We start from the raw sequence: 17459 nt of genomic DNA on the forward strand, positions 1-17459 counted from the left end.
CGATTGGCGAAAGCACAATGTGTGAGCAGCGCAATGCATGATGGTAAATGTAGTGTCACGTAGTACAACCCGTTGAACATATTTTTTATTACAATTCAAATGAGTTACATAACACGTAATTTTACAAATGTGATCTAGATAGTACATTCGGCATCATCTACACAACTCCATATGATAAGAAAAAAATATTCCAAACATGTATAAATGGCACTTTCAGCATTTGTGTCTTCAAACTCTTGGTCATTGTAGAGAGTTCATCATTGTCTGGGCTTGTTTGAGCTCTGAAAAAAAAACCCACATCAAATAGAAATATTAAACCATAACTGTTGGCATTAAGAGTTTGTGATGTGCGGATTGATACTGAAATAGTAATACCGCCGATACCATTATCATTCCGCACTCCATCCAGCTGTATGATTACTCGCCATAGATGCCATCCATCCATCCATCCATTTTCTACCGCTTATTCCCTTTCGGGGTCGCGGGGGGCGCTGGCGCCTATCTCAGCTACAATCGGGCGGAAGGCAGGGTACACCCTGGACAAGTCGCCACCTCATCGCAGCGCCATAGATGATATCTGTATTACCTGACACCTTCTATTTTAGCTACTTTTTGTTTTTAATGTCTATTTTCTGTTTTCTGCTGAATTTACTCTCTATTTTATGCTGCAGCTGTCACTGTTATACATGGTCTTTGTTATATATTGTATATATGATATAGACATAATATATAATATACTGTACATATATTATGTAAATATTACGTATATATGTTATAATTTATATCGCTATATTTAGTCTATTTATACCTTGCATTGTCCTTTCCATCCTTACACTTTCCATCATTGTAACTGAGCTACTGTGTGGAACAATTTCCCTTGTGGATCATTAAAGTTTGTCTAAGTCCAAAGATACCAGATCTTTATGCTCTAACTTTGATTCTCATATCAAAATATCAATACTTTTGAGATAATGTATATTAACAGGAACAGTGTAACGTAACTACATAACTGAAGACTTTTCTGAATGAAACGCAATTGATGCAAACTACTTTTTCTTCTGCCTTGGTGGTAAGCGCGCAAGCACGCCGTGCTCAGTCTTTCAGTCTGTCATTTGTTTATTTAATAAAATGACGACATTTAATCCTCTCTAAACTGCCACCTTATCAGAGCGTGTCCCAATGATCCTAGGACAGGGGTGCCCACACTTTTTCTGCAGGCGAGCTACTTTTCAGTTGACCAACTCGAGGGGATCTACCTCATTTATATATATCATTTATATTTATTTATTTATGAAAGAGACATTTTTGTAAACAAGTTAAATGTGTTTAATGATAATACAAGCATGTGTAACACATATAGATGTCTTTCTTTCACAAAGACAATAATATAAGTTGGTGTATTACCTGATTCTGATGACTTGCATTGATTGGAATCAGACAGTAATGATGATAACGCCCACATTTTCAAATGGAGGAGAAAAAAAGTTGTCCTTTCTGTACAATACCACATGAAAGTGGTTGGTTTTTGGCATCTAATTCATCCAGCTTCCATACACTTTACAAGAAAAACATTGGCGGCAAATTCCGTAGCTTGCTTGATTGACATTCACGGCACCCGAGGGTCTTGTGAGATGACGCTGGCTGCTGCCAGTTCATTATTATGAAAAAATGACAGAGAGGAAGGCGAGAAACACTTTTTATTTCAACAGACTTTCGCGCCGTCCCTTCCGTCAAAACTCTAAAGGCCGACTGCACATTTCCTATCTTCACAATAAAAGCCCTGCTTCATGCTGCCTGCGCTAACAAAATAAGAGTCTCGGAAAGCTGGCGTGCACAAGTGATGTGCACGCCAGCTTTCTGAGGGATCGCTTGTGCATGCCAGTTTTCCGAGACTCTGTATTTAGTTAGCGCAGGCAGCATGAAGCAGGGCTTTTATTGTGAAGATAGGAAATGTGCAGTCGGCCTTTAGAGTTTAGACGGAAGGTACGGCGCGAGAGTCTGTTGAAATAAAAAGTGTTTCTCGCCTTCCTCTCGGTCATATTTTCATAATAATGATCTTGCAGCAGCCAGCGTCATCTCACAAGACCCTCCGGTACCGTGAATGTCATTTAAGTGACGTCTTGGTGAAGATTGATGATCACTAATTTTTAGGTCTATTTTTTTTAAAAGCCTGGCTCGAGATCGACTGACTGAAGAAAGAGTCCTATCGGGTTCTTCTGGCTAATAGGACTCCGGAGGCAGTGGACAGGTACCGACAGGCCAAACGGTGTGCAGCTTCAGCGGTCGCGGAGGCAAAAACTCAGACATGGGAGGACTTCGGGGAAGCCATGGAAAACGACTTCCGGACGTCTTCGAAGCGATTCTGGACCACCATCCGCCGCCTCAGGAAGGGAAAGCAGTGCACTGTCTACACCAGGGGTCACCAGCGCGTGCCCGCGGGCACCAGGTCGCCCGTAAGGACCAGATGAGTCGCCCGCTGGCCTGTTCTAAAAATAGCTCAAATAGCAGCACTTACCAGTGAGCTGCCTCTATTTTTTTATTTTATTTATTTACTAGCAAGCTGGTCTCGCTTTGCTTGACATTTTTAATTCTAAGAGAGACAAATCTCAAATAATATTTGAAAATCCAAGAAAATATTTTAAAGACTTGGTCTTCACTTGTTTAAAAAAATGCATTTATTTTTTTACTTTGCTTCTTATAACTTTCAGAAAGACACTTTTAGAGAAAAAAATACAACCTTAAAAATTATTTTAAGATTTTTAAACACATATACCTTTTTACCTTTTAAATTCCTTACTCTTCTTTCCTGACAATTTAAATCAATGTTCAAGTATTTGTTTTTATTGTAAAGAATAATAAATACATTTTTAATTTAATTCTTCATTTTAGTTTCTGTTTTTTTGACAAAGAATATTTGTTAAATACTTCTTCTAACTTATGATTAAAATTCAAAAAAATTATTCTGGCAAATCTAGAAAATCTGGGGAATCAAATTTAAATCTTTTTTCAAAGTCTTTTGAAATTAATTTAAAATTTTTGTTCTGGAAAATCTAGAAGAAATAATGATTTGTCTTTGTTAGAAATATAGCTTGGTCAGAGGTGTCATATATTATAACAAAGTGCAGATTGGATTTGAACCTATTTATAACATGTCATCAAAATTCTAAAATTAATCTTAATCGGGGAAAAATTACTAATGAAGTTCCACAAATTCATTTTTTGTATTTTTCAAAAAGATTTGAATTAGCTAGTTTTTGTCTTAATTTTTTTCGGTTGAATTTTGAATTTTAAAGACTCGAAATTGAAGAAGATAAACTATGTTTCAAAATTTAATTTTCATTTTTTTAGTGTTTTCTCTTCTTTTAAACCGTTCAATAAAGTTTTTTTTCATCATTTATTCTCTACAAAAAACCTTCCGTAAAAGGACAAAAATGTACGACGGAATGACCGACAGAAATACCCATTTTTATATATATAGATTTATTTATTAAAGGTAAATTGAGCAAATTGGCTATTTCTGGCAATTTATTTAGGTGTGTATAAAACTGGTAGCCCTTCGCATTAATCAGTACCCAAGAAGTAGCTCTTGGTTTCAAAAAGGTTGGTGACCCCTGGTCTACACCGTGTATGGTGCGGATGGTGTTCTGCTGACTTCGACTGCGGATGTTGTGGATCGGTGGAAGGAATACTTCGAAGACCTCCTTAATCCCACCAACACGTCTTCTATGAGGAAGCGGTGGCTGGAGAATCTGTGGTGGACTCTCCTATTTCTGGGCCTGAGGTTGCTGAGGTAGTTAGCAAGGCCCCGGGGGTGGATGAGATTCGCCCGGAGTTCCTTAAGGCTCTGGATGCTGTGGGGCTGTCTTAGTTGACAAGACTCTGCAGCATCGCGTGGACATCGGGGGTGGTACCTCTGGATTGGCAGACCGGTGTGGTGGTCCCTCTCTTTAAGAAGGGGGACCAGAGGGTGTGTTCCAACTATCGTGGGATCACACTCCTCAGCCTTCCCGGTAAGGTCTATTCAGGTGTACTGGAGAGGAGGCTACAAAGGATAGTCGAACCTCGGATTCAGGAGGAACAGTGTGGTTTTCATCCTGGTCGTGGAACTGTGGACCAGCTCTATACTCTCGGCAGGGTTCTTGAGGGTGCATGGGAGTTTGCCCAACCAGTCTACATGTGCTTTGTGGACTTGGAGAAGGCATTCGACCGTGTCCCTCGGGAAGTCCTGTGGGAAGTGCTCAGAGAGTATGGGGTATCGGACTGTGTGATAGTGGCGGTCCCCTCCCTGTAAGATCAGTGTCAGAGCTTGGTCCGCATTGCCGGCAGTAAGTCGGACACGTTTCCAGTGAGGGTTGGACTCCGCCAAGGCTGTCCGTTGTCACCGATTCTGTTCATAACTTTTATGGACATAATTTCTAGGCGCAGTCAAGGCGTTGAGGGGATCCAGTTTGGTGACCGCAGGATTAGGTCTCTGCTTTTTGCAGATGATGTGGTTCTGATGGCTTCATCTGACCAGGATCTTCAGCTCTCACTGGATCGGTTCGCAGCCGAGTCTGAAGCGACTGGGATGAGAATCAGCACCTTCAAGTCCGATTCCATGGTTCTCGCCCGGAAAAGGGTAGAGTGCCAACTCCGGGTTGGGGGGGGACCCTGCCCCAAGTGGAGGAGTTCAAGTACCTCGGAGTCTTGTTGACGAGTGAGGGAAGAGTGGATCGTGAGATTGACAGGTGGATCGGTGCGGCGTCTTCAGTAATGCGGACGCTGTATCGATCCGTTGTGGTGAAGAAGGAGCTGAGCCGGAAGGCAAAGCTCTCACTTATGGTCATGAGCTTTGGGTTATGACCGAAAGGACAAGATCACGGGTAAAAGCGGCCGAAATGAGTTTCCTCTGCCGGGTGGCGGGGCTCTCCCTTAGAGATAGGGTGAGAAGCTCTGCCATCCGGGAGGAGTTAAAAGTAAAGCCGCTGCTCCTCCACATGGGGAGGAGCCAGATGAGGTGGTTCGGGCATCTGGTCAGGATGCCACCCGAACGCCTCTCTAAGGAGGTGTTTCGGGCACGTCCGACCGGTAGGACGCTACAGGGAAGACCCAGGACACGTTGGGAAGACTATGTCTCCCGGCTGGCCTGGGAACACCTTAGGATTCCCCGGGAAGAGCTGGACGAAGTGGCTGGGGAGAGGAGCGTCTGGGCTTCCCTGATTAGGCTACTGCCCCCGCGACCCGACCTCGGATAAGCGGAAGAAGATGTATTAGTATTGTAAAACAGCAGGTGTATTTATCATTTTATTGTAGGGTACTAGAGAGACTACTTCAGAGTTGAATATAAGAAATAAGATAATGCCCTCATTTTTTACACCCTGTGATTTTTTTTTTGTTTGAAGAGCAGCAACACTTGAAATACAATATTTTTTTTAATTTTACCAGACACATGAGATATATTTGCATGTTTTGGTCAGCTGCCAACCTGACTTATACTCTGTATCAAACTGGAACGAAAATCAGTGGTATCGCGCATTGTTGTAAAGAATCGATGCACAACAAACCTGAAAGCAAGACTCTGAACTTGTCAGCAGAAAGTGAGACTACAGTGGTTTCCGAGGACCCTGACTCTGCTCCTTGAGTCTGCAGCTTCAGCTGAACAACTGGCTCATTGACCTCCTTTAGCTCGCTGGAACTGAGAGTATAGTCCACACGCCAGGAAACGGCCTCCAATCTTCCTACTAAAATGAAGCACAGCAAATGTCACTAAGCAACACTCATTAACATCAATGCACAGTAAGATCCACATCAATATTGTACTTACGTCTCAAGCTCGTCTCTCTTAGTTTGTCCTGCACTGCAGTGTGTTTCTCTTCATACGACTTGCACAGCCCTGTTGTGTGTTCTAAAATAGTTTGTTTGATTAATCACGAAGGCATCTCAAAACGTAAAACAACATTAGTAGTAGGCAAGACAAGGCGAGTTTATTTATAGAGCACAACTCACAAACTGTTTTACAGAAAATTACAGGCCAGACATGTACTCTGGCACAAGACCATAAAAGTAGTGTTATCAAAATGTGCTAACGTATCATTATGACATAAAAGTTAAGAATGAGTACATATAGGGCTGGCAATTGATAAGATGTTTCCGGTTCCGATTCTGCTAATGATTTGGTTATTCATCAGTTCTCTTATCGATTCTTATTAGGAGAAAAAAATAACGAAATGGTGGATACGAATCCATTTTGTTTTGTTCAGAGCTACCATGACCTTACAAAGTCAACAGTGAGGTCTTAAAGGCACATTGCACGGAAAAAAATATTTTGCATTATTCTGTAGAATTTAACCAAATTTTAAATGGTTTATACTTGTGTAGCGCTTTTCTACCTTCAAGGTACTCAAAGCGCTTTGACACTATTACCACAATCACCCACTGATGGCAAGAGCTGTTATGCAAGGCCCTAACCACGACCCATCAGGAGCAAGGGTGAAGTGTCTTGCTCAAGTATGCGACGGACGTGACGAGGTTGGTAGAAGGTCGGGATTGAACCAAGAACCCTCAGATTGCTGGCACGGCCACTCTGCCAACCACGCCACATCGTCCCCACAAAAGAAAACATATGTGGAAATTACAACAAAATGTAACATTTCGTAACATTTTTAAAACTTAAGAATCTTTGTAATCTGCCTAGAAAATATACTGTTCAAAGGTTTGTTTAGATCAGGGGTGCCCACACTTTTTCTGCAGGCGAGCTACTTTTCAATTGACCAACTCGAGGGGATCTACCTCATTTATATATATCATTTATATTTATTTATTTATGAAAGAGACATTTTTGTAAACAAGTTAAATGTGTTTAATGATAATACAAGCATGTGTAACACATATAGATGTCTTTCTTTCACAAAGACAAGAATATAAATTGGTGTATTACCTGATTCTGATGACTCGCATTGATTGGAATCAGACAGTAATGATGATAACGCCCACATTTTCAAATGGAGGAGAAAAAAAGTTGTCCTTTCTGTACAATACCACATGAAAGTGGTTGGTTTTTGGCATCTAATTCATCCAGCTTCCATACACTTTACAAGAAAAACATTGGCGGCAAATTCCGTAGCTTGCTTGATTGACATTCACGGCACCCGAGGGTGTTGTGAGATGACGCTGGCTGCTGCCAGTTCATTATTATGAAAAAATGACAGAGAGGAAGGTGAGAAACACTTTTTATTTCAACAGACTTTCGCGCCGTCCCTTCCGTCAAAACTCTAAAGGCCGACTGCACATTTCCTATCTTCACAATAAAAGCCCTGCTTCATGCTGCCTGCGCTAACAAAATAAGAGTCTCGGAAAGCTGGCGTGCACAAGTGATGTGCACGCCAGCTTTCTGAGGGATCGCTTGTGCACGCCAGTTTTCCGAGACTCTGTATTTAGTTAGCGCAGGCAGCATGAAGCAGGGCTTTTATTGTGAAGATAGGAAATGTACAGTCGGCCTTTAGAGTTTAGACGGAAGGTACGGCGCGAGAGTCTGTTGAAATAAAAAGTGTTTCTCGCCTTCCTCTCGGTCATATTTTCATAATAATGATCGTGCAGCAGCCAGCGTCATCTCACAAGACCCTCCGGTACCGTGAATGTCATTTAAGTGACGTCTTGGTGAAGATTGATGATCACTAATTTTTAGGTCTATATTTTCAAATAGCCTGGCTCAAGATCGACTGACACACCCCCCGCGGTCGACTGGTAGCTCGCGATTGACGTAATGGGCACCCCTGGTTTAGATTGACAAGATGAAACTAATGTAATGACATGGGCTCCGAACAGGCAACACAAGATATTTCAAGCCTTCTTTTCATATAACTTTGATGATTATGGCTTACAGTTTATGAAAACCTTGAATTTGAAATCTCAGAAAATGTGTGGTTTTCAAAAACTGTAAGCCAAGATCATCAAAAGTATAATAAATAAAGGTTTGACATATCTCACTTTGCAATGAGTTGATATAACTTATTAGTTTCACATATTAAGTTGAATTGCGGACATAAATGAACTTTTTCACGATATTCTCATTTTATGAGCTCCACCTGTAAAATATGAGGAAAATGCAACTTTTCTGACTAGGAGCATCTACGTGGCGAATTGTTGTAAGCTTAAACTTAGTCACTGCTCGGTGACATTCGTCATTCCTGGCAGAGTGGTCCTCCTTCCTGCCGCGATGAACTGGAGCTATTACTTCCCAGTCAGAATATGTCTCCTCATGCTCATCTGAATGAGAAGGCATTCCTTTTGAATTTAATAGGTAATAGGTTCACAATATAGGTGCTATTAGTACCTGTTGTATTTATGTCAGATGACTGCTGCTGCCGGTTCAAAATCACAACATTCACTGATTAGATGCTGTATGTTCAAATGTTTCAGCATATTGCTCATATGTCCTTTTGATGAAATAGCTACCATTATCATTACTTTATTATCACATTGTTATACCATAATTATTACAAGTAGCGCTGTTGCAATCTTTTTTGGAAAAGTGTCAGTACAAACTTCGAAGCGCTTCTTTCGCTTGGTCTCTGGCGCTGTCTGACGTCACTACGCATGTTGTGTGACGACATCATCCTCACCCGTAAGAACCGTTTACGGCATGGCTGTCAAACTTTGGCCCGCCGTGTAATTTAATTTGGCCCTTGAGGCAATATCAATTTAGCATTAGAGCTGGCCCGCCGGTGTTATACAGCGTCGGTGCCGCTGTAACACCGCATTCACCACTAATACTCATACTTGCCAACCCTCTAAATTTCCCGGTAGACCCCCGAAGTTCAGTGCCCCTCCCAAAAATCTCCCGGGGTAACCATTCTCCCGAATTTCTACCGATTTCCACCTGGACAACTATATTGGGGGCGTGCATTTAAGGCACTGCCTTTAGCGTTCTCTACAACCTGTCGTCACGTCCGCTTTTCCTCCATACTAACAGCGTGTCACATAATATTTGTGGCTTTTACACACACAAAGGTGAATGCAAGGCATACTTGGTCAACATCCATACAGGTCACACTGAGGGTGGCCGTATAAACAACTTTAGCACTGTTACAAATATGCGCCACACTGTGAACCCACACCAAACAACAATGGCAAACACATTTCGGGTGAACATCCGCACCGTAACACAACAGAACAAATACCCAAAACCCCTTGCAGCACTAACTCTTCCGGGAAACTTCCAGCAAACTGACCAATAATTAACGTTTTATTCATGCATTTTCTCTTGTTACTTCAAGGCTTGAATGTTTGGTTCATTCATTATTGTTATTTTACTTTCAAATGTATTATTAGCCTGTGGAAAAAAATTGATATTTACCTCAAAAGATTGCAAATAGAAAAAAAGGCAAAAAATTATTTAAATTTTATTTGATATGCTATTGATATTTTTTTAATTATTATTATTATTTGAAACTGGATTTTACATGTCACTAAAGTTATATAAGCCTTGCTTGTTCAATATTTAATGCAAAACTTGTTTGGGTCCCTATTAAAAGGTTAATTTGTTCAACCTTGGCCCGCGGCTTTGTTCTGTTTAAAATTTTGGCCCACTCTGTATTTGAGTTTGACACCCCTGGTTTACGGAATCGGTTTGGGTTAACTTTTATGGACATCATTTTTAGGCGCAATCAAGGCGTTGAGGGGATCCTGTTTGGTGACAGGATCCCCAACACGTGTAACATGGTGCGACAATAGGGGGTTAGGAATGCAGCGCCTCTGAATCAGAACCGGTTTTTGATTCCCATCCCAAAGTAGTTTATTATTAGTTCATTATTTCTTCTTCGATCAGTGGTGAACAAAATAAACAAACAGTTTTACATAAACAAACATTTGTACATTCAGAAATTGAAAATGTTGCAGACCGAAAGGGTTTAGGCTGAAGTTGAACACTTATTGCGCCTAACCCTAAACATCCTCCACCCTATAATGGTATAACATTGTCCACTTTGCGTAGAGTCCTGCACAAATCATACAAAAAGTTTGAACGCTCTAATCAGCAAATGAACTGCAAAAACTCCCCGTCTTTAATTGGTCTCCTAAGTAAATATTAAACCTTTTTCTGGGGGGGAATAGAAGTAAGCTCTGCAGAAAAAAAAAAGGCAAGTCTTCTCATGTATGAAAAACAGGCTAGTTTATAACTATCTACTTGACTAGTTATTTTTTTTAAGATTAAATACTGATATCATGTGTACCGTAATGAGAATCAGCACCTCCAAGTCCAAGGTTCTCGCCCGGAAAAGAGTGGAGTGCCATCTCCGGGTTGGGGAGGAGACCCTGCCCCAAGTGGAGGAGTTCAAGTACCTAGGAGTCTTGTTCACGAGTGAGGGAAGAGTGGATGGTGAGATCGACAGGCGGATCGGTGCGGCGTCTTCAGTAATGCAGACGTTGTACCGATCCGTTGTGGTGAAAAAGGAGCTGAGCCGGAAGGCAAAGCTCTCAATTTACCGGTCGATCTACGTTCCCATCCTCACCTATGGTCATGAGCTTTGGGTCATGACCGAAAGGATAAGATCACGGGTACAAGCGGCCGAAATGAGTTTCCTCCGCCGTGTGGCGGGGCTCTCCCTTAGAGATAGGGTGAGAAGCTCTGCCATCCGGGAGGAACTCAAAGTAAAGCCGCTGCTCCTCCACATGGAGAGGAGCCAGATGAGGTGGTTCGGGCATCTGGTCAGGATGCCACCCGAACGCCTCCCTAGGGAGGTGTTTAGGGCACGTCCAACCGGTAGGAGGCCACGGGGAAGACCCAGGACACGTTGGGAAGACTATGTCTCCCGGCTGGCCTGGGAACGCCTCGGGTTCCCCCGGGAAGAGCTAGACGAAGTGGCTGGGGAGAGGGAAGTCTGGGTTTCCCTGCTTAGGCTGTTGCCCCCGCGACCCGACCTCGGATAGGCGGAAGAAGATGGATGGATGGATCATGTGTACATTACAGGCCAAAAGTTTGGACACACTTCATTCAATGCATTTTATTTTTATTTTCATGACTATTTACATTGTAGATTGTCACTTAAGGCATCAATTATATGAATGAACACGTGGAGTTATGTACGTAACAAAAAAAGATGAAATAACTAAAAACATGTTTTAAATGATAGTTTCTTCAAAATAGCCACCCTTTGTTCTGATTACTGCTTTGCACACTCTTGGCATTCTCTCGAAGAGCTTCAAGCACACCTGTGCAGTGAAAACCATTTCAGGCGACAACCTCTTGAAGCTCAGAGAGAATGCCAAAGAGGGTGCAAAACAGTAATCAGAGCAAAGGGTGGCTATTTTGAAGAAACTAGAATACAAAACATGTTTTCAGGTATTTCACCTTTTTTTGTTAAGCACATAACTCCACATGTATTGATTCATAGTTTGGATGCCTTCAATGTAAATGTTTACGTCCTGGGCATGACGTTAAAGTGCATCCGGCAGTGGAGGCTCCTCTATGGGGTTTTGGGGCACTGGGAGGTTAACCCATTTATTACTGTAACCCCAGGTGACCCTTGCCAAAGGCCTCGTACATGACTGCCCCCTAGCCAGGGATACGGTAAAGACCTCAACGGCGGAGCAGGCGGAAGACAGTAGATGTAAGAACCACCACAACGGCTGCAATAGCGGAAGAAGGCACCCCCACATCCATGTGGGCCCAGTTATGGAGAAATAACAACCCAAGACCTCAACGGTGGAACAGGCGGGGGATGATTGCTAACCCCACGGTGCATCACAACGGCTGGGATGGCAGATGAAGGCTGCAGCAGAAAAGGGTCCCCAGTCCTCTTGGACTCCATGCCACTGGATCCTGACCCAGTGGTGACTGTCTGTGCAACAGTCTCCCCACATTAAAAAATATCACGCACAAGCATCCTCCATAAAGGGATGCTCCCCTACCAGGAGGAACGTTATACTCGCTTCTATGATGACAATGTAAATAGTTATGAAAATAAAGAAAAATCATTTAATGAGAAGGTGCGTCCACCCTTTTTTGGGGGAAAAAAGAATTTAGTCAGCAAGTTATTCCACTTAAAATGATGACAGAGGTCTGTAATTTTCATCATAGGTACACTTCAACTGTGAGAGACAGAATGTGAAAAAAAAATCCAGGAATTCACATTGTAGGAATTTTAAATAATTTGTAAATTATGGTAGAAAATAAGTATTTGGTCAACCATTCAAAGCTCTCACTGATGGAAGGAGGTTTTGGCTCCAAATCTCACGATACATGGCCCCATTCATTCTTTCCTTAACATGGATCAATCGTCCTGTCCCCTTAGCAGAAAAACAGCCCCAAAGCATGATGTTTCCACACCCATGCTTCACAGTACGTATGGTGTTCTTGGGATGCAAATCAGTATTCTTCTTCCTCCAAACACGACGAGTTGAGTTTATACAAAAAGTTCTATTTTGGTTTCATCTGACCACATGACATTCTCCCAATCCTCTGCTGTATCATCCATGTATCCATTTTGGTATAAACTCACATTCTGTCTCTCACAGTTGAAGTGTACCTATGATGAAAATTACAGACCTCTGTCGTCATTTTAAGTGGGAGAACTTGCACAATCGCTGGCTGACTAAATACTTTTTTGCCCCACTGTATGTTGTATCTGCTGATGTAAGTTATGAAAATAAAAATACAGATACCGATAAAAAGAGGCCGATACAGATGTACGTAAAAATGCCAAACCTGGGATAATTGGTCGATCTCTAATATAGAGGACCAGTCGTCAAACATTTAGTAGACTAACCTTTAGGCAGACCAAGCTGCTGTAGCTCACTGGACAAAGATTCACTGTCAACATCATGCTTGGCTGCGCTGGAGTAAATGAAGCTGAGCACGGCCACACTCGCTTTGATGTCTCCACTCTCTGCAACAGTCATCGGCACCAAATCATCCATCCATTTTCATTTTGTTTCATAAAAAACATTGCAGCAAAAGACACAGCATTTGCATTTTCTACAAGCAATTTGCAACACTGAGTGCATATCTTAGTAACAGAAAAGAAGATTCTTATTCCTTACCAAACTTTGCATCTGCTGTGAGCTTTGTGACCTTATCGTACTAGAAAGATTTTTATAAATCACAGTTTAGTTTTAGGGAAATGTGAATAAAAGAATGTAGGACGCAGTCAAACTTACATCAATGCCCTCGCCGAGCAAACCTTTCAGCACTTGGACACAGAGGAGTTTCATCTTAACACTGGACTGCAATAAAGAGGACAGCAGGATTTGCAACAAATTGTCAGTGGATCATTAAGATCGACAGCCGGATCGATGCGGCGTCTTCAGTTATGCGGACGCTGTATCGATCTGTTGTGGAGAAGAAGGAGCTGAGCCGGAAGGCAAAGCTCTCAATTTGCCGATCGATCTACATTCCAATCCTCACCTATGGTCATATGCTTTAGCTTATGGTAAATGCGCTTTTCTACCCCTTTTTAAGGAGCCCAAAGCTGACCGAAAGGACAAGGTCACGGGTACAATCGGCCGAAATGAGTTTCCTCCGCCGGGTGGCAGGGCTCTCCCTGAGAGATAGGGTGAGAAGCTCTGCCATCCGGGGTGAGCTCAAAGTAAAGCCCCTGCTCCTTCACATCGAGAGGTGTGGTTTGGGTATCTGGTCAGGATGCCACCCGAACGCCTCCCTCTGGAGATGTTTAGGGCATGTCCGACCGGTAGGAGGCCACGGGGAAGACCCAGGACACGTTCGGAAGACTATGTCTCCCGGCTGGCCTGGGAACGCCTCGGGATCCTCCGGGAAGAGCTGGACGACTTGGCTTGGGAGAGGAAAGTCCGGGCTTCCCTGCTTAGGCTGTTGCCCCCGCGACCCGACCTCGGATAAGCCGAAGAAGATGGATAAAAAAAAAAAACTGCCATTAATTACCATTTTTGCCAGTGTGCTGATTTCGGCAAGGACCCAGTCCGGGCAGTCCAAATCCCCGCAGAAACGGAACCGCTGACCGAGAAACACATCACAAGATGAACGTCGTCTAGCAAGCTATGCTAATAAAGCTACTAGTTTAGTCCGCTAAAGACGCGAAACAAGACCAAATCAGCGTTAGTCTGAGCGGTACAAAATAGTTTTATACATCCATTATAGGTAGCGAAAAATGTCTTTCCAAGCAGTGACTGGAAAACAATGTGAAGAAAAAGATGCGCTTACCATTGCGAGCCGACAACTGAGCCAAAACACGGAAGTGAACAGGAAGTGGTTTACATACCGGCATCTGATTGGACCATTGATAGTGGGCGGGACTTCTCCACTATCTGTTCTCCGTGCTGATGCTTATTGATTTGTGTATTTAGTGGCATTCCATGAGATTCGCTTGAATGGAATACGTGTATCACAACTTGGCACATAATAACTCTGCGATGTAACTACATTTTGTACATCCTCCTATATGTCAAATATGAGAAATGTGAACGTCCCAGTCACTTTAACAATACATAAAAATACATTTTTTTCGTATAGCCCTGCGAGCATGTTCTCCCTCTCTCCCGGTGATGATCCTTCCGCAGGTTCACCTACGGAAACCTTGTTACGACTTTTACTTCCTCTAGATCAGGGGTGCCCACACTTTTTCTGCAGGCGAGCTACTTTTCAATTGACCAACTCGAGGGGATCTACCTCATTTATATATATCATTTATATTTAGGTTGATTGGCAACACTAAATGGTCCCTAGTGTGTGAATGTGAGTGTGAATGTTGTCTGTCTATCTGTGTTGGCCCTGCGATGAGGTGGCGACTTGTCCAGGGTGTACCTCGCCTACCGCCCGATTGTAGCTGAGATAGGCACCAGCGCCCCCCGCGACCCCGAACGGGAATAAGCGGCAGAAAATGGATGGATGGATGGATAGTTATGAAAGAGACATTTTTGTAAACAAGTTAAATGTGTTTAATGATAATACAAGCATGTGTAACACATATAGATGTATTTCTTTCACGAAGATAAGAATATAAGTTGGTGTATTACCTGATTCTGATGACTTGCATTGATTGGAATCAGACAGTAATGATGATAACGCCCACATTTTCAAATGGAGGAGAAAAAAAGTTGTCCTTTCTGTACAATACCACATGAAAGTGGTTGGTTTTTGGCATCTAATTCATCCAGCTTCCATACACTTTACAAGAAAAACATTGGCGGCAAATTCCGTAGCTTGCTTGATTGACATTCACGGCACCCGAGGGTCTTGTGAGATGACGCTGGCTGCTGCCAGTTCATTATTATGAAAAAATGACAGAGAGGAAGGCGAGAAACACTTTTTATTTCAACAGACTTTGGCGCCGTCCCTTCCGTCAAAACTCTTAAGGCCGACTGCACATTTCCTATCTTCACAATAAAAGCCCTGCTTCATGCTGCCTGCGGCTAACAAAATAAGAGTCTCGGAAAGCTGGCGTGCACATCACTTGTGCACGCCAGCTTTCCGAGGGATCGCTTGTGCATGCCAGTTTTCCGAGACTCTTTATTGTGAAGATAGGAAATGTGCAGTCGGCCTTTAGAGTTTTGACGGAAGGTACGGCGCGAGAGTCTGTTGAAATAAAAAGTGTTTCTCGCCTTCCTCTCGGTCATATTTTCATAATAATGATCTTGCAGCAGCCAGCGACATCTCACAAGACCCTCCGGTACCGTGAATGTCATTTAAGTGACGTCTTGGTGAAGATTGATGATCACTAATTTTTAGGTCTATTTTTTTTAAAAGCCTGGCTGGAGATCGACTGACACACCCCCCGCGGTCGACTGGTAGCTCGCGATCGACGTAATGGGCACCCCTGCTCTAGATAGTCAAGTTTGACCGTCTTCTCGGCCTCCGCCAGAGCAACACTTTAGTGTGAGGAACATATTCAAAGTAACAAAGACTTAAGTTGGAGTTTTTTGGACACTACGGGAACATATTCCAAGTAACAAAAACTTAATTTAGAGTTATTTGGTTAGAGTTAGCGGGTTAGGGGTATAATGAGGCCATGCCAAATAAGGCATAAATATGTACTTAATAATGACTAGTCAAGACCCAATATGTTACTAATTTCCATGTTAATAAGCAACTAATTAAAGGTGAATTTTCCCCATACTAAAGTGTTACCATGTATTCTTACTGGTGCAGAAAATGAACCGTGCATGAACATCACCTTGTTCAAACAAAAAAACCAAGACAGTGCATAAACTCACAACAAATTACACACCTGCAAATCAGTCAGACTTCTGCTGTTGCCGTATCCATAACACGCCGATAGGGAGGAGTTTTTATTTACTCGAGGAGTCAAATATGTCTTGACCTCCGCCGAACCCCTAGGGTTTGATCAAACCCAGGTTAAGAACCACTGACTTAAATGGGTTTGGCGCTGTAAGTGTAGTGTAACTTATCTTTATTGTATTGTGAGCATGCAGAGCTATAAACTAATTTACTTTTTTTTTTTAAGTACTGGTCTCATCAGAAAATTAACAAAAAAAAAAACAGATAAGTAGATACTGCAAAAAAAAAAAAAAAAGGAAATTTACCAGCAGAGGGAGCCATTTCATTACTTTAACGTTGTTGGCACTGTAAGTGTTAAGGAAATTATTATAATTTAAGCAAACAGAGCTATAAACTAATTTACAGTTTTTTTAAGTATTGGTCTCATCAGAACATTAAAAAAACAAACAAACAGATGAGCAGATACTGCAAAAAGAAAAAGTCAAATTACCAGCAGAACATTAAAAAAACAGATGGATGAGCAGATCCTGCAAAAACAAAAACAAAAAAAACAGTCAAATTACCAGCAGAGGGAGCCATTTCATTACTTTAGCATTGTTGGCACTCTAAGTGTTGTCTGACTTATTTTTATTGTAATGTAAGCAATCAGTGCTAATAATTTACTTTTTTTAAAGTATTGATTTCACCAGAACTTAAAAAAAAACAGATGTATGAGCAGATACTGCAAAAAGAAAAAAAAAGTCAAATTACCACCAGAGGAGCCATTTCATTACTTTTGCATTGTTGGCACTGTAAGTGTTGTCCAACGTAATTTTATTATAATGTAAGCAAGCAGAGCTATAAACTAATTTACAGTTTTTTTTAAGTATTGGTCTCATCAGAAAATTAACAAAAAAAAAGATGAGTAAATACTGCAAAAAAAATAAAAAATAAAAATAAAAGTAAATTTACCAGCAGAGGGAGCCATTTCATTACTTTAACGTTGTTGGCACTGTAAGTGTTAAGGAAATTATTATAATGTAAGCAAACAGAGCTATAAACTAATTTGCAGTTTTTTTTAAGAATTGGTCTCATCAGAACATTAAAAAAACAAACAAACAGATGAGTAGATACTGCAAAAAGAAAAAGTCAAATTACCAGCAGAACATTAAAAAAACAGATGGATGAGCAGATACTGCAAAAACAAACAAAAAAACCAGCCAAATTACCAGCAGAGGGAGCCATTTCACTACTTAAGCGTTGTTGGCACTGTATTATAAAATAATTTGCTTTT

General features: G+C 41.8%; 2 protein-coding genes across 3 annotated transcripts in view; one reads left to right on the forward strand and one right to left on the reverse strand.

Moving 5' to 3' along the window:
* LOC133563529 (alpha-mannosidase 2C1-like) overlaps nt 1-11937 on the forward strand; it is a 54431-nt gene extending 42494 nt beyond the window's left edge. Inside the window, exon 28 of the transcript XR_009809061.1 lies at nt 11495-11937. The gene's annotated coding sequence lies outside the window, so the exon portion shown is untranslated. The remainder of the gene's footprint in view (nt 1-11494) is intronic.
* LOC133563532 (COMM domain-containing protein 4-like) lies at nt 73-14229 on the reverse strand. Of its 2 annotated transcripts, XM_061917698.1 has the most exons (8): nt 14153-14229; nt 13874-13945; nt 13135-13200; nt 13018-13057; nt 12744-12863; nt 5804-5884; nt 5544-5720; nt 73-281 (listed from the first exon to the last, which is right to left on the reverse strand). In XM_061917698.1, exons 1-8 carry the CDS (start codon nt 14153-14155, stop codon nt 241-243), a joined length of 600 nt encoding a protein of 199 aa, XP_061773682.1. In that variant the 5' UTR covers nt 14156-14229; the 3' UTR covers nt 73-240. The 2 variants fall into 2 exon arrangements, with proteins under 2 accessions (XP_061773682.1, XP_061773683.1); XM_061917699.1 differs by lacking the exon at nt 13874-13945 and having other exon boundaries at nt 14153-14205.
* Between the last annotated feature and the right edge of the window lie 3230 nt (nt 14230-17459).

Source organism: Nerophis ophidion, linkage group LG12 (genome assembly GCF_033978795.1).
Source record: "Nerophis ophidion isolate RoL-2023_Sa linkage group LG12, RoL_Noph_v1.0, whole genome shotgun sequence".
Taxonomy (NCBI): Eukaryota; Metazoa; Chordata; class Actinopteri; order Syngnathiformes; family Syngnathidae; genus Nerophis; species Nerophis ophidion.